Source organism: Bombus bifarius, unplaced genomic scaffold, assembly GCF_011952205.1.
Source record: "Bombus bifarius isolate JDL3187 unplaced genomic scaffold, Bbif_JDL3187 scf7180000007979, whole genome shotgun sequence".
Lineage (NCBI taxonomy): Eukaryota > Metazoa > Arthropoda > Insecta > Hymenoptera > Apidae > Bombus > Bombus bifarius.
Window position 1 is genome coordinate 475,745 of NW_022884364.1, and position 23,954 is coordinate 499,698.

At 34.8% G+C, this 23,954-nt stretch overlaps 6 protein-coding genes across 13 annotated transcripts in view; 2 read left to right on the forward strand and 4 right to left on the reverse strand.

Annotated features, from left to right (window-relative positions):
* Nucleotides 1–2,870, reverse strand: part of LOC117204684 (solute carrier organic anion transporter family member 74D) — an 86,235-nt gene extending 83,365 nt beyond the window's left edge. The window contains exons 1-2 of the mRNA XM_033442310.1: nucleotides 1,989–2,870; nucleotides 200–236 (exon numbers count right to left, since the gene is read on the reverse strand). The gene's annotated coding sequence lies outside the window, so the exon portion shown is untranslated. The remainder of the gene's footprint in view (nucleotides 1–199; nucleotides 237–1,988) is intronic.
* LOC117204691 lies at nucleotides 1,111–18,129 on the forward strand. Of its 2 annotated transcripts, none has more exons than XM_033442327.1 (4): nucleotides 1,111–1,464; nucleotides 16,295–16,439; nucleotides 16,512–16,583; nucleotides 16,670–18,129. In XM_033442327.1, the coding sequence occupies exons 1-4, from the start codon at nucleotides 1,250–1,252 to the stop codon at nucleotides 16,799–16,801; spliced, it is 564 nt and encodes a 187-aa protein (XP_033298218.1). In that variant the 5' UTR covers nucleotides 1,111–1,249; the 3' UTR covers nucleotides 16,802–18,129. The 2 variants fall into 2 exon arrangements, with proteins under 2 accessions (XP_033298218.1, XP_033298219.1); XM_033442328.1 differs by lacking the exon at nucleotides 1,111–1,464 and adding an exon at nucleotides 15,774–16,096.
* On the reverse strand, nucleotides 3,700–4,537 carry LOC117204695 (splicing factor 3B subunit 6). The gene is made up of 3 exons (XM_033442331.1): nucleotides 4,385–4,537; nucleotides 4,149–4,267; nucleotides 3,700–4,055 (listed from the first exon to the last, which is right to left on the reverse strand). The coding sequence occupies exons 1-3, from the start codon at nucleotides 4,415–4,417 to the stop codon at nucleotides 3,830–3,832; spliced, it is 378 nt and encodes a 125-aa protein (XP_033298222.1). The 5' UTR covers nucleotides 4,418–4,537; the 3' UTR covers nucleotides 3,700–3,829.
* On the reverse strand, nucleotides 4,613–10,820 carry LOC117204685 (probable elongation factor 1-delta). 6 transcript variants are annotated; one of them, XM_033442314.1, is made up of 9 exons: nucleotides 10,633–10,790; nucleotides 8,448–8,582; nucleotides 7,290–7,763; nucleotides 6,418–6,516; nucleotides 6,174–6,246; nucleotides 5,909–6,096; nucleotides 5,522–5,591; nucleotides 5,320–5,445; nucleotides 4,613–5,239 (listed from the first exon to the last, which is right to left on the reverse strand). In XM_033442314.1, exons 2-9 carry the CDS (start codon nucleotides 8,538–8,540, stop codon nucleotides 5,085–5,087), a joined length of 1,278 nt encoding a protein of 425 aa, XP_033298205.1. In that variant the 5' UTR covers nucleotides 8,541–8,582; nucleotides 10,633–10,790; the 3' UTR covers nucleotides 4,613–5,084. The 6 variants fall into 6 exon arrangements, with proteins under 6 accessions (XP_033298205.1, XP_033298206.1, XP_033298209.1 ...); XM_033442315.1 differs by having other exon boundaries at nucleotides 10,426–10,772; XM_033442318.1 differs by lacking the exon at nucleotides 7,290–7,763.
* On the forward strand, nucleotides 11,093–12,189 carry LOC117204692 (chromatin accessibility complex 16kD protein). The gene is made up of 2 exons (XM_033442329.1): nucleotides 11,093–11,302; nucleotides 11,559–12,189. Exons 1-2 carry the CDS (start codon nucleotides 11,168–11,170, stop codon nucleotides 11,952–11,954), a joined length of 531 nt encoding a protein of 176 aa, XP_033298220.1. The 5' UTR covers nucleotides 11,093–11,167; the 3' UTR covers nucleotides 11,955–12,189.
* On the reverse strand, nucleotides 12,264–14,284 carry LOC117204689 (biogenesis of lysosome-related organelles complex 1 subunit 5-like). 2 transcript variants are annotated; one of them, XM_033442324.1, is made up of 5 exons: nucleotides 14,172–14,228; nucleotides 14,016–14,098; nucleotides 13,658–13,846; nucleotides 12,835–13,570; nucleotides 12,264–12,769 (listed from the first exon to the last, which is right to left on the reverse strand). In XM_033442324.1, the coding sequence occupies exons 4-5, from the start codon at nucleotides 13,250–13,252 to the stop codon at nucleotides 12,516–12,518; spliced, it is 672 nt and encodes a 223-aa protein (XP_033298215.1). In that variant the 5' UTR covers nucleotides 13,253–13,570; nucleotides 13,658–13,846; nucleotides 14,016–14,098; nucleotides 14,172–14,228; the 3' UTR covers nucleotides 12,264–12,515. The 2 variants fall into 2 exon arrangements, with proteins under 2 accessions (XP_033298215.1, XP_033298216.1); XM_033442325.1 differs by lacking the exon at nucleotides 12,264–12,769 and having other exon boundaries at nucleotides 13,141–13,570; nucleotides 14,202–14,284.
* Nucleotides 18,130–23,954: the final 5,825 nt, after the last annotated feature.

Genomic DNA, 23,954 nt, shown 5'->3' on the forward strand with positions numbered 1-23,954 from the left:
TCTTGAATCTTTAAAAATATCGTCGGCGTTTTACTAGCGTTTGCTTCACGACCTATCCTATAGAATTACGGTTTAACCCGACATCACTTCGCATATTAAGGTATAACCTACGTTCGAAACGTATAACACAAGGCCATAGTATAACCCTAACGAATAATCTAAAGTTACAAAGTAGTATGGAGGGAAAGTCGAGACTCACCACATTGCTTTTCTCCAACGACGGACGGATGCTCCGGCTGCAATTAAAAAAAGAAATGTTTTTGTTAAAGTACGATGCAATACGAGTAACACCGCAAGTAATATTTTTAAATTGCAATACGATGCAATACGAGTAACTACATATACGATACATATGCGATACAATACGAGTAACTACAAATAATATTTTCAAATTACCGCCATCTATCTATTGACGCCATCTACAGTACTATTTTTCAAGAGAACGTTATTCTTCAAATAAAGTAATATGATTCTATACGATTCTTAGATATACATACAGAATTCTTAGATATCTACCATTCTTGTCGTATAAAACAAGTCATAAACAAGTTATTCAGTTAGATTGTTAGATCACAATTCCCTACCTGAGAAACTCTCATATATTTTGTTACTACGTACAAAATTAATATTCAATTAGAATTACAAAACAATGCATAGTCTTTTTAATTCAAAAACTTGCATCTTAATCTTAATCGTAAATCCTTTGATCAAAGGTATATACCTATAATTCAAGTATGTTTCTCACTACCTTTTAACGTCATGCAATAAAATGCGTTACAACCTTGTGCTGTTGTATAGATTATACATTGTCGATGAAAAATCGCTTTCACGTATTTCAAAGCATGTAACAAATTGTATTGTTACGAACACTCATGTACAAAACACTCCGATTGATTATATTTAACAATCTGCAAAAGCTCAACAATTTCGCCTTCCACTTTTCAATTTAACCACGGATATATTACAGACATTAAAAATTTCTAATGTATAGTTAAGGTTGCACAACCCACTTCTAGGATTTACGCAAGACGCGACATCTATGATCTACAGGATTGCATACAAAGCTTAAACCTCTTAAGGCACCATTTTTTTGATCATCTTGCTTTAAACAGTTTAATGCTTGACGGTTTCAAAAAGTGATGGCCAATGAAACGCGATTTGAATAAATAACGAAATTTTGAAAAATCGATCAAGGTTTAATTTACTTGTGCCGTTGCAAGATCTTCAAATTTCTTCTAAAACCGAGTGCATGAAAGAGACTTGCCCCATTATTTCGAGAACAAAGTTCCTCGGCATTAACGTGAAGAAGAGCAACTCAAAAGCCGGTAGCACGACGACGTATTTATCCAGACAGCAGACAAACATACTCACTCGAGTACCTGGCACCTGCTCACTTTCGTATACTTCTAAAGGACTACAAGGGAATCGTCACCAAATGAAACTGCATATAAAGCCAGACGAATGGTAAGTTTTTAATACAATTGTAACCTTTCTTTTTACGTGATATTTTTTACAATTTCCTACAAATATATAAACATGCATAATTTAATTATGAGTTTTACCAAAAGATAGGGTAGAAAGTAATTTGTTACCTTCAAAACAGTCACTATCATAAAACTCGAGAATATTACTAAGCGACATATCGAACAAAGAGTTGTATCGATATATAACCAGGTAATGGTCCACCATTCGAAACGTCAATCATACGAGCTTGTCATCGCTTCAATTTGATAATTAGAATTCCATTGTCGCAATGATGCATTACGATATTTGAGAGCAAGCTAACACTGATAGAGGCTCACGTGAGTAGAACGAATTACGTTCATACGAATTGCGTGAACGCGACTACGCATAAATAACATCGCTGTGTGTACGCAAAGTGTACGGCGACTGTGACGACAGTGGACACAGTTGATCGCGTGAATAAACACACATGACACATACATATAGACAAGTATACTTATATGCATGTATACACGTACTCTCACCTCGATACAAATCGGCAAGCAGGCAGCAGGCCGTCACAACACGACGGTCGTCGCATCCCCTCCCGCCACACCTCGATCGTCCTCTTCACGTTCATTCATTCCTCCCCCACGCGACGCCGTTGTTTCTCTCGAGCGACGTTCGTGTCAGCAACATTAGCAGACGACACACCATAGTCACACACTGTTCGGCACTACACACTCACGTACAATATTAACCAAGTAAAGTACGATGTTGGAAGAATCGAGCGCGACAAACCGAATCGCATCAACCACATACGATAATACTCAGAGGGACCGTGACACGAGAAATCCATCAGAACGACGCCATTCCTCCTTCCATACTGTTTACATCGTGTCGAGGATTGAGATACAGCGAAAGGAAATCGCAGGAATGTACCCCGCACTCACGAGTCACGGTGTTATATTCGATCTGGCTGAAACCGTATTTATGTATTTACACCGGTGATTAAACAACAAAACAAAAATAGTCTCTTGCGTGCTCCGTAAGATCGCGCTACTCTTCAAGTCTGACGTCTCTAGGCGGCGTGACGTGAACACGGCCTAACATACGTAAGGCCATTAATAGAGGAACAGCAACGACGAGGAACAACCAACAGTACCCATACGTGAAATGGCCAATATCGTGAAGGAAACTATCGTAGATTGCTCGTGGAATACGTGACACATTCTCAAGGCCATTCGCGAACGTCTTGCCGGCGGCTTCGCCGTTACCACAGCAGTCGAACGACATTTGAGCAAGTCTCGTAGTATCTCGAACACTCTGACTAGCCGAAGTATGACGAGCCGAAGTCAACGAATAAATGGGGAACACCCATAAGAATGCCGCACTATAAAACGGTACGCCGCGACAACACGACTAAACGGGCTAAGCGGGTTTTCGCTTTCGACTGAAATCGAATGTCCTACCGGCTAGCCGGTGACGAGAACCGTATATGAGTTGCGTACGTGTGCGCACGCGTGCATCGTTGTGTATGTGTTGTGATACACCGTACCCCGCGTTTCTACCAGCATCCAGTATCCAGTATCCTGACAAGTAAACGTAGCCCTGTCGAGCTCATATTACAAAACGCTAATGTCGACAAGATGAGTCGACCGATTAAATTACATGTGACACGCGCGTACTGCACTCGATAATGACAGGTGCATCTTTTTACTTTACCTTGATGGAGGTCACACCTCCGCGTCGTCATAAATGTTTCGGTTGTAGCGTCTGATTCCTTCTGACCTCCCCAATGAAAATTCATAATTTCGTTTTAAAATATCCTTAGGATTACAGGAATACTAGAATTCTATATTTTTAGATTTTATATTCGATTATTTTTACGCATATCTAGAAAAATCGAAATGTTTCAATCATTATCATAAATCTCGACTTAACATAAATCACTTAACTTCAATATATTCCAGTGAAGAGTTTTAATTAAGGCTATAGCTATCATCTGCGAGGTATATGGAAATAGAGGAATGCTACTCTACCACTGACTGTGAAAGTTGTATTAATTACAGCCTTTTAATGCGTCGACATTTTTTCGCCCCGGTTTTTATATCTTCTCGGGAGGGGAGCGAGAAATGATTGCGTTCCACACGAAAATACTTGCTCGTTACTTACTGTGGGCCATTGAACTTCTACAACTGTACTAAATGAAGCATAAAATCAAAATGAATATGGTAGATAAAATCGTTTATTGAATTGTCATATATATATTTAAAACAATATTTATTTTACAATGATAATATACAAAGAAAAGTTTCTGCAAATTAAATAGTCTGTATCACAAAATGGATTATTTCCATATTTCGCTCTATTTACAAGAGTTGCGTTATTTTTTTTCCTCGTTCAAATTATATTTTGTTTTCAACTTATCTATTTCTTCCATCTTCTTGTCCACATCAACCCGTTTAAATGCTTTATTACTTTGATAATATAAAACTACCAGATATCTATTACAAACATTAAATCCACTTAAATGATCACAAGCATTCTTTGCATCAAATATATCCTCGTAAACAACAAAAGCTGTTCCTCTAGTTTCGGCAGTATTACCCCTATAGCAAAGAAATTCATTAATCTTAGAGACTTTTTTACAGTGTTAAAAAAAATACATAAAAGTATAAAATGCGATTAATATAAACACATACACTCTGATTTGTCTGATAGCTCCATATTTGCCAAAAATATCGTACATTTCTTCAGCGGTAATTTTATATGGCAGATTCCTTATATATAACACCCTGTTCACTTCTGGAGGCAGCCTTACCTAAGAAATAAGAATATGTTTTTGTACAATAACAAACAAAATATAGGTTAGGTCAACGACACTTATGTAGTAGAAATGTATGTAGTAGAAATTTTATATAATCGTATATGTATTTACATTAGCTCTTCGTTGAAGCATTGCCATAGTCATCTTGAAAATACAATTACTTCTTTATTCACGACGAGAAATAAAAGCACAGAACTCACAAACTGCTTTTTTAACGTCAAACAGTTTCAAGTTGTTAGGATTGATTTATGTGTAATATATGCTACTAGAGAGCAGCACTGTATCTTCCCATTCTATAAACGAAAGGAAAGGATTTAAAGGGTACGTTAAAATAAGAAATTAAGTTGACAATTTTTATTTATAGTAACAATACTCCAAAACAAGCAATTAAAAATGGTACTAGTACTTGGTATTACATATATACCTACAATATCGTTAATGATCGGTATCATTGATCGCAAATGAAGTGTTCCTACTTGATATTACAATTTTATATATCGAATTATATTTAAAACATTTAATGTTTATATTTTTCTTTATAAAGAATATATTGATCATACAACCACAGTTTAAAAATTTACCCGAGTATTTTTAGAAACGATTTGATAAATTGACACATCGAATATTAAAGTTGGAGTACAATAACTAGGTTCTTCATTTTTGGACAGTCGCGTTTAATATAGAACACGTATGTAATGTATTTACCAGAGTAGATATTGCTAGTGGAATGAAAAGATGGCACAACAGACCAATGCCTGATTGCAATTAGAACCGTCAGATATTTTTCTACGAAGGAAACTTCGTTAATATTTTATACTTTATTAAAAGCTGCAATATCTACGCTTTGTACATAATCTTCGATTTCCTGAATCTTTTCTGTTAGCCAATCTACAGAAACTTTGTCATCTTCTACAACACACGAAATCTGAAGTTTGTGAATTCCAAAGGCAAGCGGAACAAGTTTTGCTATAAAAGAATAAATATTTTTAGTTTTGACTCAAATTAAAGAGTCAAATTCATTATTTTATATACGCTTAATAACTTACATGCTCCCCACAAAAGACCATCGGTTTCGATCTTTCGAACTTCCTCTTCCATTGCTTTCATATCTGTTTCATCATCCCACGGTTTTACGTCTAATATGATATTTGACTTTGCAATCAGGACTGGCTCTGTAAATTGTTACATGACATTGTTACATAACATGATGTAATTAAATTTGAAGTACAAATTCAATCTGCGACTTACTCTTAGCTTTCTTTGCAGTATATGCAGCCAGTCTTTCTTCCCTAATTTTTGCAGCTTCTGCATCTTCTCCCTAGTAAGTCAAGTATTTAAACAATTTACAGTAAAGATCATAAATAGCAACATTTACATTTCAATACTTGTAGGATAGTGTTTGTATTGAATTTGTGTGATAAATAGAGAATTATAGCTGAATGTATTAGTATTCTGGGAATATCTGGTGTACTATATTTCGTAAATGTCGTATCATTTTATCACTTTTGCACCCTACTTGAAGACACGTGTAAAGTGTACTAATTGTATAAGTATCGTGCAGAAATGATTTTTAATATTTATGTAAATAGAAGGAGATTAACTTCTTAGTGTGTTCCACTATTTCTGCCCACTTGCCTCTGAATCTGAACCGAAAAGATCAACATCTTCGTCGTCATCAGCTTTTTCTTGTGCTGGTTTTGAAGCTGGTTGAGGTTTAGCAGGACAAACTGCTAATGTTGGAACAGCAGATACGAAAATCTTGTCCTCAAGAGCTTTTACACGTTCCTCCAATTTTTCAACAGCATTTTGTAGTTCTTGGAAGACTGTTGATAAAGATTTGAAATATGGTAATTCCTATACTACTGACAAAATAATTTAATGTAAATGGCGGAACACTCACCACTACATTCTAGAATATCCTTTTTATTATCATTTGGAGTAGTGAAACCAGCAACAGCTGCAATATCATCCATCTGTAAAATAAAATTGGATTACATTTAAAGTTAGAGTTATAAAAGGAAATACTCATTCTTATTGAATACTTAGATTTTATGCCCATAAATTTATATTAATATTGCATATTGTATTAGTAAGCAGGTTTGAAAATTCGTTATATAAGGGTGTGCAAAGAGTGCAGTACTCACACACTGTAAAGACTGTTTAATATGTTGACGAGCCTTGGCAACCTCATTGGCTAAACTTCCACCAGCAGATAGAATGGGACTAGCAGTTTGTTGATTCCCCTGTATCCAGCAATATTAAAGATCAACTCAGACTAAACTGACTGTTACAAAAAATTCTATATCACACCTCCACTAGGTTCTATAACTAATGTTATCCAAATGGAAATAAAGTAGAGGTTTATATTTAGATTTCTTCTTGTAAATAAATTTCAATATAATATTTGAAAAGCTTTATTTTATAAGTATACATCTTCAATAGAGTTAAGTGGAGATAGATATTTTAAATGTTTAAAAAGTGAATAAATAATAAGCATCACAAATAATTCTTTTCTACAAGATAAAAAGTTAAAATAAAAATATTTGTTATCACCATATAAACATATTGTTAATAAGCTTAAGATCATGACAAATGCAAACATTCCTAATCAGAAGCACAGACACATTGTATTCCCCACTTTTATGCACAAAAAAAAACAAGCAGAGTTCAATTAAAATAGGATTAAAGTAAGATAAATGTGTACAGTACTTTTTTGGTGTTCATACAAGAACTATTAAATCTAAGAATCAGACAACAATATATATAACATATAATATATATAACAAACAATATATATCTGAAATTTTCATAAAATAAATGTCATGAAATAAAGTAATGTTTGTATAAGAGAATAAAATGATGCTATCTTTAGTCTATTTTCTAAGTGTATTTTAATAAGCAGTATTTCTATGATGATTTAGGCAATGAAATACATTACAATGAACAAAATTAAATTCTATAAGTATTGCATTGATGCACACAAAACATTAAAGAACAGATGCATGACAGTATATACCTGAATAGGTAACTGCTGCTTATTCCTTATTAATGGAGTAACATTTTCTTTTACTTCCTTAGTATCATTTTTTTGTTTTCTATTTCTGTGTCTTGTATCTGCTTTATTCTTTTTCTCTTTTACTTCTTTCGTATTATACTTTTTAGATGCATCATTTGAAGAACTAGTCTCCTTCTCTTTCTCTTTTAAGTCATTTTTGATATTGTCAGACTTTTGCTTTTCTTCTATATTTTCTTTTTTTTGTATATTCAATTTTTCTTCATCTTTATTAATCTTTGATGCGTTTATTTGACACTTAGAATTCTTTATATCATTTGAAATATTCTCAGAAATCAATAACTTATTATCTTTAGATTTTTCAGACCTTGTTTTAGTCAAAGAGTTACTATTCAAAAAGGAATTATCTTGACAGTTATTAATTACAGAAACTTCAGATTTAAGCGAGCAGCTTTCCATAATTTTATGAGACACCACCTTGAAACATTAAGCTATGCAAGAAAGAACTCGTATTTTGTTATTAATGATGTAAAATACAAACTAATCAAAGCATGTCTTTTACATGCTTGATTTATGTTGTTACTACAGAACACAACTGCACAAAACTAAATACCTTGAGTAAAGAATCCATGCATTCAGAAATTCATTGAATGTATGAACATATAAAACAATACATCATATAATTATAGTTATAATTAAATAAATAGAAAATCACATTGCTTATCTTATTTTTTATTTTTAATATTATTAATTATACTTATCACAAGAGTTTTGTGTTAGAAATGAAATACAAGATTAGGTAATCCATTTGAACACACAACTAGAAATGGGAATTAAGTTCTCAAGAAAAAAATAAAATTCCCAACACCTCATAGAATTACAAGAAGATAGAATCTTCCCTATCACCAGATATTCCCTGAAGTGTGTGTTAAAAATGTTAGTTTTTTTGTTAGTACAAAGAAAAAGCACAAGGCATAACAAAAAAGCAAATATTAACTGTGGATGTTGGGGCTGACAATAACGGTGAAAATGAATGAAACTTAAGATTTATTCTGTTTAAGAGTTTGTATGTTTAAAACATTTACCCTACCCCTGTTGGCAATCAGTTTTATATCCAATAACATTAATTCAAGATTCACTGACGATGAGAAAGATACTCACCTTGGCCATTCTTTCAAAGTATAATCGTTCTGCCTTGTCATAGGATGGTTTGTCAAACCATACCTTCTCTCGTGCTAATGCTGCTTTCTCCATGGTTTAGATGATATATTCAATAATAAAGATGCAAATAAATTTCTGCAACATGAAATTTTATTCATTTCACAATGTTTTGAAATAATTTGACACTCCAATATGTTAGACAGTATGAATGTAGTTTTCAAGAACTTAAAAACATTTGAATACATATATGGAAAATAAAAGAGTACTAAAAAATTTTACTTGGTTATGTTTATTAAAAGTACAAGTTTTTTGTTATGTATATAGTATGTAATAAAAGGATATACAATATTGTACATAGTAATAAAAGCCATTGTGTAATAGTATATATGTATCAACAATTAACAACTTAATAGGTAACAATATAAATGAATATCATAAACTATCATCATCACTACTAAAATATTCAGATTTAAATTTAACTTTACTTAATATTTTACGACTAGGAAGCTCTAATTTATATTTTTGACTAATTATTGGTTTTTCATCTGATTTATTTTTTATAGTATCTAGTAAGCGAAAAATTTCCCTTTCTTCTTCTGTTTTAATCACACATGGGTATATCTCCGATGCTTCAAAATATTGAACAAATGCTCTAAGTTCAGTAAGAGAGGAATGAGTAGAATAACATACACTGAAAGTTCTTTCTTTATTTTTGTCCCATTCTCCTATTATGCTAGTATCTTTCTTTCTCCATTTCATTACAGACGGGATAACAGTTAAGATATTTGCATTGCTTACATCACTCCTACAACGCAAACCTGGCGAAGATATTTTTTTCTTGCAAGCATGAATTGAAGTACTATCTGGGTCATTTGTGACATAACAAGATAATTGTGCAATATGACAATAATTTTCAAACACATCATTTCTTACATGTATTTTCATATCTAACATTTTTGACAGTTCTACAAAAAGAAATTCAGAACCGTATGTAGCAGAACATTCCAGAATAACAACATTCCTTGGGTCTTTGCTTATCCAATCTTTAGTAACTTCATATATTCTACGCATACTTTCTTGTCTACTAGGGAAAACAGGAAAGTCAGTACTTAAAAACGTTGTATCTAAGTAAATTTTAGTAAATGTTCTAGGTATTGATTTAGAATCATTACAATAGTGCAGACCTTTTAATTTTGGAAAGTCTATTGGATTGATACGAAAATCACCAGTATATAATACCGATATATTATCTTTTTCAAAAAGAAACATCACAGAACCAGGACAATGTCCTGCTGGGATAGAAGTTACACAAATGAGGATCTTTTCCTCGTTCTCTGTTATATATTCTATAACACTAGGTATATTAATGCCTATTTCTTTCACACAAGAACTTTTAAATTTAAATCTACTTTCTAACAATGCTTTTGAAATAGGGCTACAATAGAAGCATTTTTTATATTCATCTATATACTCAAAAAATGTATCTGATAAACCATGCATATGATCAGAGTGACAATGACTAAGAAAAAATATGGAGGATGTTAAGTTTTCTCCATCAAAACGATCCACTGAGATGCCCGGTATCTCCTTAATAAGCCCAAGAAAAGTTGACATTCTGATAGGTATTTTGTTCCTGTAATTTATAAATTCAGCATCAATTATGTCAATATTTATTTTAGAGAATATTATATTTTAATAACAATGAGTGCAAGCATGTAAGTATGTAAGCATACAAATATAATAAAAAAAGAAAGATATAATAAAATAATGTTACACATATATCTTTAATTCACAAGATGTATGAAATTACAATTAGAGAAAGCGATACAATAAAATTATTACAATAAATAGTTATCACAAATACAAAACAGATGTTCGTAAAATGCAAGGGTGAAGATCTATATAATAGGTTATAGATATAAACTGAACATACATTCTATGAATGAATAAAACAAGCTAAAAGAGGTCGTTTACGAACCAATGGCCCAACAATCTGAACAACTATATATGAACAATTAGTTAATTTTTCACTGAAACATTATTAGCCCGAATCCGCCATGTGCCGTATTGATCGATTAATTCGATGATTATATAGCAAAGTACAATTAATTCGACCTCCGTTAATACTGCAAACCAGTTCGGTGTGCATGTGGATTATATACCGCTAAAATATTATTAAATATACCTTGACTCGTTACAGATTGTCAGATTGATGCAACAACTGTCTGCTCGCCAAAATTTCTGTACGCCGCATATAACGTGCCAATTGAAAAGAAATAGAAACAGCAATGTTCGATCAGTGAAAGAAGATGTCACTACAGTACCTTATTACTACACTGTTACTACCAACGAATTCAATACACGATTGCTTTTTTAAAGCATTTCAAAAATAATTCTTTAATTTTGTTAATAAATTGCTAAATAAAAATGACCTAATCATTTTATTTACAATATTTATTGTCAAAGAAAAATGAATAATATCACATGGAAAATTTAGATTGTATTAATTGTTTGGTATTATAATTATTTATATTCTTAAAATTTAATTAAATATAAAAAATTAAAAATAGGATTTAGTCAAATACAATATGTTCCCGAATTTCGTGTCAAATAGTTATATAAAATGCGAAATTTGAAAATTGGCGGCAATTGATTAACATACGTTACTGTCGTACTGTTAGTTTGCGTTCGGTTCTAGGAGAAATCGATTTTCTGCAAAAATGACTGCGCAAGGATCACATGCTAAAATGAAGGAATTACGTTTACCTATGTCAAGGGTAAAAACGATTATGAAAAGTTCTCCTTATGTTGATACAATCGGTCAAGATGGATTATATCTAGTCACAAAAGCTACGGTAAGATTAATGTTTAAATATTGAGGTTAAGTGACGCTTAAACGGGATTATTCTATACATTTGTATAGCTTCCATATTTGTTGTTTCGCGCGACAATTAAAAATTCTCACTTTCTGTGTGTTTTACATTTATAATATTTATTAGTTAATTGTTTAATATGTGTTACATTCAGACTATGTCACCTATATTTTAGTTTATACTATGCTTTACCTCTCATAATAAGTACGAACAAACAAAGATAAAAACAATTTTATAGGAACTATTTATACACTATCTAACGGAAGAAGCACATTTGCAAAACAACAAAGGAAATTCTTTAGACTACAAACATCTGGCAGAGGTGGTACAGACCAATGATACATTGGAATTTCTCAGGGAAATAATGCCAAGGAAGATCACAGTCAGGCAATTCAAAGAAATGATGGCTGCCAAAAATTCACATAGTAGTTCATCAGAGAGTAGCTCAGACTCAGATAGTGATAGTGAGTCAGATACAGATTCTTGTTCTGATAGTGATAGGAAAGCAGAAGATGACAACTCATCAAATAGTGAACAAGAGAGTGAGGCAAAAGAAAACGGTAAATGTGATTCTGCCAGTGACAAAAGTGAAGCCAGTGACAAAAGTGACAGTGAAGATGAAACCAAAAGATAGGACAGTTAATATCCACCTTTATCTATATTTTCATAAGACAGGCTCTCTGATTATTTAAGAAATACCTCAAATTTAGCTGAAAACAACATACCATTTTGAACTTTACAAACATTTGGTTTATACCAAATGTTTAGACCATTTGCTTATTTAATGTTTTAGATTAAATATAGATAATAATTTTAGATGTTTAACACTATTTTTATATGTATTCATTAAAGACAAATTGAACATTAAATAGGATCTCTTTATTAACAACAAAGTACATTTAGACTTCGTAGGTACATTATGAAAAGAATTTTAAGAATATACATGAAGTAAAGTATATATTTATACCTTGAAATGCATTAGTCCAAAAAGCATCATGCTGTCTTATTATATAATACAAAATAAATGCATTAATTTTTCTGTGCTGGGTTTCTAGCTGTATTACAATAGAATTTTATATGCCATTTTATATTTTGCACATAATTATAGTTTTCTTCTTTATTTTGTATTTATAGATATTGTAAAAAGACATTAATATTAAGAGAATTTGTCTTGATAACAATAATTTATGAAATTTTATTCTTGATGCAATTTTTTATGTGACGGAGCTGTTGAAGCAGCATCATATGCATCTTCATTTAATTTAATTGCTAAGAAATAAATTTCAGCCAAGGCAATAACTAATGCACAAATTATACCTAATAACAATCTAAATCCAAAGTCTAAAGTTCCTACTATTAATTCCAGACCTACAAATCCAAAGGCAAAACCTGCTAGTACAGAAAATATAAACTGTGCAACAGCTATGAGTTGTTTATTTATTTGTTTCACTGAAAAGATAAAGATAGATGTAACATATATAGGAAAGAATTTCTTTTTAAGTTAAGGATCTTACTTTGGTAGGAGATAGTATCCTCTGGTAAATTCTTTGTAGTAGTATCTACATTTTTGGTCATAGCTCTATATTTCATAGCATTTTGTTGTGCTTTCAGTTTCTGTGTTCTAGCTTCCAACTCAGGATTTCTTGGTGTAATTTTTGGAGTTGGTAATCTGATATCATCTTCCTCTAGCAACTCGTGTAAATAAATACTTTCCATGTGAATGGTTCTGTATTCTTCTAAGTATTTGTTCAACCATTTTAGATCATCCAATTTTAATAAGATATCTTTCTGCTTATCTTTAGTTGACTTTTTTAATGCAGTAATAGCAGCTGGAGTACTATTAGTCTTCTTTACATTTTTGCAGATGAATTCTATTAATTTCTTATTTGGTTTGATTTTAATGGAAGGATCTTCTATTGATTCAACTGGCATTCTTATATTTTTTAGATACAACTGTTCTATTATTAATGAAATATATTGTTGTCAGTGTTTATACATTAAATCCAAAATTGGTACTATTGTATGTTATATGTAATTACAAAGTACAAAATGTATTTGTAAAATATTGGTACGTAACAATGTTTATGGTGTAATGTGTAACTTTCTTTCTAAGTCAATATAAAATTCTTTTATTTCATTCTCTTTTTCTTGAAAAGTTTGATTTACTTTCTCACAATTTTCACTCATATCATTAACGAACTTCTCCCATTCTAATTTTCTTATTTCTCGATTTTCTAGCAATGCTATATCCTAAAAAAATTATTGAATGTTCACATTAATGACAAATATGAAAATATTTAAATTGGAAAAAATTCAGTTACTGAAAATGATCCATACACTGTCAAAATTTTGTTCTCTTTGAAGGACTCTTTCACACATACTCAGGGCAACATCAACATTTGCTTTTAAACTTGGTAAATGACAATCCCCGAGTTGTTCTGTTCGATCGAGTTGACTTTCTTTCAAATCCGTCGAATATTCAAGTATTTTGAAAAGTCGTTCTACTTCTCGATCATCTCTCTTTTCCTATAAATTTTAGGTTATGCACGATGACAAATTATTATCAAGACATATACGAAATGATTAATCGATCCTCTGAGAAAGATAATACTTTTGTATGGTCTTTTACATAATTACTATCTTTTTCTCACATGGAAATGCAGCTATCGATAATAAGAACACGGGAACTTTTTACCTGAAATTCGCGAAGAAAGAATGTGATTTCGCCCTGAATAAATGGTCGATGATCGAATAGTCGGCTCCAAATCTCACCCGTGTCTATGAAAACAAGGTATCATCAATTAGATTATGACAAATAGTTACAAGAATAAAGCGTATACTTAGAATTTACGTGTTTATAATTAATCAGAGGATGTCGCACCTCTAATAATGGACGCCATGTTCTTCTCGTGAGATCAGTACATTGTTTAACTGTCCTATAGATACAATTTTCATGCTTAACGCGCATAATATGAAATTTCTTTTCTTATTATTTCATATTGTATGATTTATTTACTGTTTCTTTCATCGTATGATTAGTCGTGTTATATTTTAATTACAAAAATATAATTTCCCCTTCCTTATCAATTGGATACATTCGAAAACTATTATTATCCAACGAATAAAAAAAAGGGGAATTATAACACTGCGAGGTACAAGATTAGAAAGGTTAAAAGTTTCTGAAACAATCTGGAACTGTTCTGGAGCAGGGATTAAATTATCAGACGACGAGCAGGTGGTGCATTACAATAAATTTCCAATGAAATATACAAGTGGAGTGAAATTACAGAAATTTATTAATAAGCACAAGGTTTCCCATCAGATATCTGGATTGCATTTCAATCAGTTGGGTGATCTTTCATTTTAAAATGTATTTTCAATCGCCATATCGCCCGAAGGACTTTCATTTTGTTTTCAGTTTTAAATTTAAGTACCTAACTCACATATTCCATTAGAATATACTTGCTGTTTATTAGTTATCAAGTACTGTAATATCATCTGCAACGATTTCATTAAGAATATTTCGTAGGCTATCTTTAAAAATTTCTTAATCAAAATTTTCTAATATTCTCTGAAATAAAAATGGCGAATTTTAGATTCTACGTTTATCGTACTTGAATACAATTTTGGAAATGTTGTAGCGTTTACAAGTGAATAATTATCACTTTTTGTATTCGAAAAGTTACTTCTTAATCGCGACGATTACTAAACTTTCCTTCAGTTTCTCTGTTAAGACAAATAACTCGCGCTACTGCAACTGTTGTAGGGATTCTTTCTTCCTTTCTTTTTCTCGCCATTTTCTCTTGATAAGTTCGAAGACCTTCCGTCTTAGTCGCGCGCAAGAGAAAGGAAAGTAATTACAGATAGGAAATTGCTCGAAGAAAATGAGCTTTCCATTGGATCCTGTGATGGATTGACGTTTAAATGAGAAATAATTATTTGTCGCTTAAATGATGAATAAATTTGCTCGATTTCGACTAAACTTACGAGATTGTTGTTATATTTAGAATGCTTAGACTTTTTTGACAATTAATTCAGAATTTTAACTTCGCTATGAAGCTTTTGATTCGTCAATTCAGACTTTTAATACTTTTAAAAGATTCTTTGCAGCAGTTTAGTAATCAATTAAGTTTATATTGCCTTTTAAGAATGTCTCGAACAACAGCTCATCCTAGTTTATTAATAATCATTATCGAGACAATAAAGTACGAATAAATGGCAGCACTTATAAAATAGTTGAAATTTGAAATATTTTCCAACGTCAAACCACATAGATTATTTGCGAACGTTGCAATAAATATTTGATCATAATGTGTTTGCTTGTGCTTAAAAGCTTAAAGCTTATCAGCCTGAAATTTTGAACGTATCCCATTGTTAGTATAGATTATGTTAAATGAAATATTTCAAAAATAAAATCGAATGTTGTTTTATACTCACCGAGAACGATGCATCAGTCGACGAAACGGGACGCGCATTCGATACCGTTTCCTTTTCTTTCTCGCGTTACAACGCGACGCATAACTCGTCGATGAAAAACTTGAGACATTCACAAGCTATCGCGAGCACGACAATTGTATCGTGTGACCAAACATGCATTGGATGCATCGATGGTAGGGATTTCTGTCCGGTATAAATGAAGTATTCCCATTCGATTGTTCGTCTGTTTCACACGACTCAACTAAGCTTGTATCGATTTCGGCCAACGAAACATCGTGGAACCGCAATGGATCGTTTCCTGCTCTTCGTCCTGTTATTCATCGTTTTACGGTTTACAATGTAACAATTCGTTTGTATAGTCCTTTGGTATTTCGTTCTGCTAAAGATAAACGTTAGGAAGAAAGTAGAGACGATGTACTGACAGATAATTAGTGTTATTTTAACGATAGTATTCGAACGTTTTGATTAATGTTAATTTTTTTTTTTAATGAACGGTGATACGATTAATAATGGTTCCTTAATTTCGAACTTTTACAGGCAAGAAGTCGTTGAAGAGGGAGGTTGCAAATGCGCCGTGTTTTCCAGGCAAATATCAAAACCAATCATTGAACGCGCTCTTCTGTATAACGTCACGTGCGATAGCGAAGGGCAGGAGAAGTGTCAACAGTTGTGCGTTGCTCTGGTCAGTAAATAATCATGTATGTTCGATAGCATGTCTGGCGAACGTCAAAAAGATATGTGTAATTCTGTGCAGGCCGAGAGCGCGAGAGACCAAGCGCCGCAAATGATTTGCGAAAAATTGAATACGCACGTGGAGAATCTGCACGTAAGTTTGTTTAAAAGATCAGGTTCAAAAAGAGTATTTCAAGTTGATATTTAACGATGCCAACGTAAATGTGAAATATATTTCAGGTGGCAGTATACGCGAAAGTGTGCGACGCGACCAGCTGGAAATTCACTGGTTTGAAAGCTGCGGATCCAATTTGTTGCCACGAGGGGAAAAGTACAGCTTGCGAAGAACCACTCCCGGTGATCGAAAGTTAAATGAATCCATTGGAGATTATTTCGTAATGCGTTGGTTAGTCCGTTGTGGAATTTTATTTAATCATTTGCGAAACATTTATTATTTTATCGCTAATTAATAAACCAGTTCGTTGTTGTAGGATCATACATAAATGTTTAATTGTTATTAATCGAATTATGGAAATAAATTCGAAAGCTAGATATAAATTAAATTGATTGGCTGTACGTAGAAATCAAATAGAAATTACATCGCGCCATGCTTGAAACCATTTTTCACACGTTTTAATCTACTATTTCATTTCTTTGAGATCTTTGATTTCAATGGACGTCAAATATCAAAGAGTCTTCTAAGAACAAAATCGTCTTAAAAGCATTAAACGCTTCCTCCAACCCACACCTTTCTCGCTTGAATCTTGAAGATCTTTGGAACGATTATACTCGTACGCAAACCGTCTTTCGAGGTAGTGCCAGAATACAAAGTACGTCTCGCCGATTCTAGATATCTTCTATTTCGTCAATGGTGTTCCAGGATCTTCGTCCCAGGCCATTGAATAGATGGTTTGTTATCGCTCCCTTGACTTCCTGCCGATGAATCCTTCGTCGTGACTCTCTATATCGACCTTGCCATCCCAGAAAGCCATTGTGTACCCGTGGTTTTGTCGTCCTTTCTTCTCCCGATTTAATGACTCCACCATTTTCACACAGTCTCTTCTGTTTGTCGTTTGCGAATTCACTCAATTTCACAATCGTTTAACTCAATTTTTCCAAATCTTTCTCACGAACACGTTCGTCTCGTTGTTTTACGCCATGTTTATTAATCGTCAAGTCCAAACTCTAGCTATTTATTGTTAACCAATTCTAGCTTACTTTGTTTGAGGTTGCTTGGTTTACACGGAGCCTGAGACGCAATGGGAACTGTTCCGGGTGTTATATGTTTTGTGTCCCATCACACACTGATTTGGACTACTCCCTGAGTCCTAAGGGAGAGAGGATATGTCGAGAACGAGAACAGACTACTTTGTGTTGCTAGTTTGCATGGTATCAACATTGTAGAACATAACACACGCGCTTTGACTATTTGCATTGAGAGAGAAAGAGAGAGAGAGAGCGAGAGCAATTTACCAAAAGTTGTTCAACGTAATGACATGTTGTGTATTGAACTACTGGCGCTTAGACACGTACATTATAATACAGGCAATTAATATTAGCAGCAACTTGCAGTAATTCCGTATTTTATTTGGAAAGGGAAAAACTTATAATTCCCGATGAAGTTTGATTAATATTGTGTACACTTGGTGAATTGTAAAGCGGTTGCCATTCCCTCTATTACACGTTGGTCATTCTCGAAATGCTGCTCGATATTCTATTAATCAGTTGTCAGGTAATTTCCACTCATCAAACATCCTTAATCAGACGATTGGGAATGGTACACACCGGTAAATCTATTCGCGATAATTTGCGTTTCATATCGTGTATATTCCTTCGCATGAGTACTACCGATCGCGCAGCGCGCGTCATTCTACCACAATTAAACAAAACGGAAATTGAGGTAACTAACTGTGAATTTCCGCTCCTATCTTCTCCACGAGCCTTCCTGAATATGCGCGTGTGTGTACATTATGTGCTCTTTCCATCCTTATCAGATTCGAAATCATTTCCTTTCCGTACTAACATTATTTTTTCACGGCTAACACTTTTTTCTCTGTTTCTTTTCTTTTTTTTTTTTTTTTTGAATTAACAACACTTAAAGTTTCTAGCGTAACTTTCGCAAAATTAAACGCATCCAAATTCGTAGCTTTCAAAGTCAAACTCAAATTCGACGTTTTCGATAATCTAAACTTTCGCACGATATGCTTTACGTAATCAGACTGCGACGAGTAATTAAGGTTGCATCTGAAATTGAACTATCGTGTTTTACGAGCGTGTTACACATCATCAAGGTACACGCCCGCTGAATCGCTGGATTTCCTTCATAATTTCAAAAGAACAAATAAAGACGCGTCTATGTAAGCTATTAGAAAGAAGACAAACTTGGCTTTTCCATAAGATAAATATCAATCAAACGTGAAATTCACGGCGGCTTATCCAATAAAGTGTGACGTAATCGAATGGTCGGAGTAACACCGACACGCTCCCGATGGGTGAGCTACATTTGCGTAAATAATTCTGCAGCGATAGGATAATCAATGCAAGAGGATTACGATCTACATACATCGTTAGTTTGTTACCGGGGATATTAGTTTCCAGGTGTTGCCGCGCGTGCGAATGAACACAAAGGCCATGAAACGATAGAAAGACAACGACTTGCGAGAATACGTGCCGCGCGATGCAACTATCTCAATTTATCAACGAAACGAGACTCGTGTATTGGAACTTCACTTTGTTTCAGCCAGCACCTGATTTTGATATAGATGCAAGTTCGATTCAGAATTACATTGTCCAATTTCTCTAATCGAATGGAAGTGAAATTTCAACCATTTTTAAACGTCTTCGTTACTCAATTAACAGCGAACTTATCGCGTATCGGATGAATTTCACGAATGTAGCTTCGATCCAGCGCTCGTTTACCTCGCCGCAAATCGTATTGTCATTCCCATTAGTTGAACAAGTAATTTATCTCTATTAGCGGCGTGTCAGCCTGTGTTTAAGATATCGACGATCTTACACACCGTATTAAACCGATTCCTAGGCTTTTGCCCTAAATATCAGCGCTAATGTGCGTAATATAAATATAAGCGAAATATAAATAAAAATAAAAGGCGATACAAAGGACTTTTTTACATTTATTATTTGGAAACGTAAGAACATTTTTGTCACATTCTCGTCTATGCGAGTAATTTTATGACTTATTCTACGTAAACTTCACTGTTCCTGTTTGATAGTAATTTATACAATCCAACTATCGATTTATTCTTCCATCAGTGAATCGAACTTAATATTGGGCAACGATTCCCGTTCTCTATTCCTGATTGCACACTGTTTCTATCTTCCTTGCATTTCCCATAGTTTTCTCGATGTATTTCGATCCCTTTTTCCGCTCGAAGGCATTCATTATGTCTGGCTCTGCTGGTGACTCCGAATTAATGGACCGACGCTACGTGTTTCAAACGATGACGTCGGACGCTGTTTTAGATACTGGACAAATTGCCTTTTAGCGCAACTTTTTGATGCTTTCACAGATTCGTGAATACGCGAAAAATAGGTCGACGGATCTTTTTTTTTTATAAATATTATCGGGTGTACCGCTATTCGCTCATTAACAAATTACTCATATGTCGTTAAGTAATTCCTAATCGCGATACCGCTAATGCACGTGCTTCACCTTCCTGTTACAGACCACCAACTACACGACACGATGTGCAAACACCATCTTAGAGCCCTTAAACCGGCTTAATCCACTGCATGCCTTTCACGCCTCCTTAATGTCGCTTCAGTTCGTACGCTACGGTTGTTGGCCTATATGCGGACCTCTCCACGCTTTCGATGCTCAATTATGCCGCGTTACTGGTAATCACTGCGGTATTTGACGAGCAAACATCTTCTTAGGAATATTTTTGACAAGATCTTCGGTGGCCAGAACTTCGACGAAGGTAAACGATGAATAAGTAGAGCAGCCAAGCGGAAGTAAAGTCATTGCTAAGTTCCTAAGTTCTTCCTCTTGGTTAATATAACCAAAACTGATATTATGCTTGTGCAACGTGGAAGCTCTTAAAGCGATCGTTCCGTAAAAGAGAGTACAACCGCGTGCTGAATATTACGCGTTCATCTCGACAAAATTTCCTACGTAATCGAAGTAGCGGAAAAGAAAAATATTTCTATGTTGGAATACGATAGCGGACGGTTGTCGTTTAAAGTAGACACGAACGTTGCGGTAAATGTGCGATTGCGTTAATAGCGCAGGAATAATTTACGCGAGCACGACGAACTTTTGTTCGCGAGACTTCTAATACGATGGTAAGACGTCGATGCTGTGAAAACTTTTTAAACAAGTAGACTAGTATCGCGTCAACGGCTTCCAAATTGCACCCTAATGATCCTTAGGAATCGTTAAAACGATCGCGTTATTAGTCGAATCGCGTGAAAATTGTCGCGATACTTTTCTCGTCGGTGGTTGTGAGACTGCGAGAAGATGTCGCGTCAGGTGTATTCGGTCGTAATTATCCTTGCTTAAACCAGCCCTCGATCGTTAAGCCACACGCTCGCTGTCGCGTCACGATACGTAACATTCGTGTAACGTGACGTGCAAACACTAGGTTAGCCGCCTTAAGCTTGCACCAGACTGTACAAGCTTTCCATGTCTCCTCGATGCCACTACAGATCATACGTTACATGTTACTTGGGGCGAAAACCAGGCGATGCAACTATATCTACGACCTCTGGAGCCCTCTCGTATCTGACAATCACGAGCAAAGGTGTATTTATGCACGTATGTTTACCTATTAGCGACGTGTCGGCGTAACCGCTTTGCCAGTCGAGATTACGATTATTAGCTGCTCTCGGTGATTGCTGGTTGCCGCGTCGTTTGACTTATCGATGTGAAATCCCACGTCGAATGGCGGCGTATACTTTGTTTCGCGATGGCAAAAGTTGGTCGAAGGAAAAGCGAAAGAGAGGAAACGAGAAATGGGAAAGGATAGAGAATGGAAAGTAAGGGAAGAAACAGAAATTATCGCGATTTCCAGTTACAAGATATTATTTCACGACGTAATGATCGTTTGATGAAACGAGCGAATAATTTCCTAGAAACGAAGAGGAACGCTGCTCGGTGAATCGCGTATCGCGATAATAATTGGTTAAAGAGGTCGGTGGATCGGACCGCAGGAACCGGAAGACCGTGGTTTAGCACGCGAAACTTGGTGGCTCTGCTTATTAACTTATTGCGTCTTCTAAGTTCTCGCTAAACTGATATTAATTACTGTACTCTCCGGAGCTCTAACTTCGCCTGGCTTGTTGTCGCGTTAGTCCCCTTTTCCTCGACCTACTTTCAAATTTCTCTCCCTTTTATCCCTCGCTTTCAACTTCTTGCACCCTTCTTAAACGACCCTTTCACGCTTTCGAGGGTCATTCGAGATACTCTGCAACAATCGGAGCAACGTTGCAGAAGAAATTTGCAACGGAACGACGGTGAATGCGTCGTCGATCGAAGACACGGAAAATAAGGATGAAAACAGGAAACGACATCGATATTAATTCCAGCTTTTATCGATAAATTGCATCGTAGTAAAGTGGAAGCGTTGACTTTGCTTTTCGAAGTAGCAGGTATCTGGGTCGAATTACACGTATAAACGAGTCGCGTGGAGGGATAAAGAAAGGCAGAAGGGCGCTACGAAACCGCAAAACCAATAGTGGCGTGCAAGCATCTTTCACCGAGAAAATATTTCCCACTAGACGCTTCTCCGAGAGTCTTATATACGATCGGAGACCCAACACGAGTAAACGTGATTCTTGTTCTCCGGCCAACACGTCCCTCGAGATGAACGAAAATACGCTGGATATTTAATACGGCAGACAAGCTGTAGACGACTGATTTGTGTCACGGACACCATCATCAATTCGGGAATTATAGATGTGCACCGAGTATTTGATCGCTTTCAAGTAAAACATAGAGTAGAGAGTTAACAGATTGTGTCAATTTCTCTGAATTAGGTCAACTGCAGAGACTGGAAGCTTTTTAGCGAACTGTATCTTGTTAATCTATTTGAGAAGATCTCAGTTGGGAAAGCAACAACGTTACGTAAAAGAAGCGAGACAGGAGTTTGAAAAAAGTTACTGAACTCGTACGCTTTGATACCGTTTCTATCTCGGAGATGTTCGTTCCGTTGTGTACGAACATACGAATCAGTTGACGCGCACAGTGACAAATGTTCCGGCGAATTTCAATCAGAAAGAAGATTTCGACATTAATTCCAGTGCGTCGGTCATGTCGAGGTGTGTAATAAATTCGTTTTCCGGGTCCGGTATCGATGCAATTTTCATCCTTCGTCTGAAATGCACAGCCCGTGTCGGTGAACGCATGGCAAAATAAACGTTCCGTGCGATTTTCACTGCACGATTGATCCGCGATTCCATTGATTCGACTGAATGCGGCACATTGAAATAACATCCACTACCATCGTCAATTCAGCTGGACACAGGGAACGGTATTATAAACCTTCCGTCTGACGGTCGTTAACTATTTCTTGTTGGACAAAGGATTAAAAGGAAATAGCAAAAAAAAATAAAAAATAGAGAAATCAGAGGGCAAACGGTGAATATTTGGAAATCTTTAGAGCGTGAGAGAGTGAAAAAGCGAAAAAACGGGGAAAAACGTGCTTCAAAGGATTGACATTTCGAACAGTCGTCACGTTATAACTTATTAATAGAATTTCACGTTATCGGATTTATCTTTTGCAGGTGTGTTTAAAGCGAGAGAAAAGAAAAAATAAATATCATTTTACCATCGATTCGTAAAAGCGATCACGGTTAATTGTTAACCAACGTATAGATACTTTTATCAAGCGTTTTCACAGATTATTTCATGGCTATTCATTCAGAATAAGTAAACAGTTTAAATCATCGTCGAGCGTGAACCCGTTACCTCTGAATTTTACATCGCGTCGAGAGCGTTTTATTGCACGCCTGTGTAAATTCGTCGTTTCGCTCGGTTTTAATGGTCCTTTAGAAAATATAAATTACGCCCCTCGGTCGTAGCATAAATTCCAGCCTCTCTCTCTCTCTCTCTCTATCTATCTATCTATCTATCTCTATCTCTAACACGGATCATTTGTTACGCTCTACCATGATAATACGTCGATATTATTAAATTCTATTAATTGAATAATTAATTTGCTAATTACTTGATGTTAGACATTAACGCACAGTAATTTAGAACGCGCAATTCGGTTTCTGTTAATGACGTGCAACGAAACCTATTGCTCCAGGGGAATATCGTGTATAAATTCGTCGATATGCTTGCCGGGGAATAAATCTGGTTAAATTACGGATTCGCGTTCTAGGACACTTTAGAGTAGGAAATTTAATAAAAGTTGGGCACAAAATGCGAAGGATGTTTAGGAAGATTGATACGCGGCGTGATATTTTGCTGCTTGAATTTAATTTAAACGGACGAACTGTCCGATTCTTGGTCTTTTTCCGAATTCTGCAAAGACGGTTGACTAGTTACTGACTTGTACCA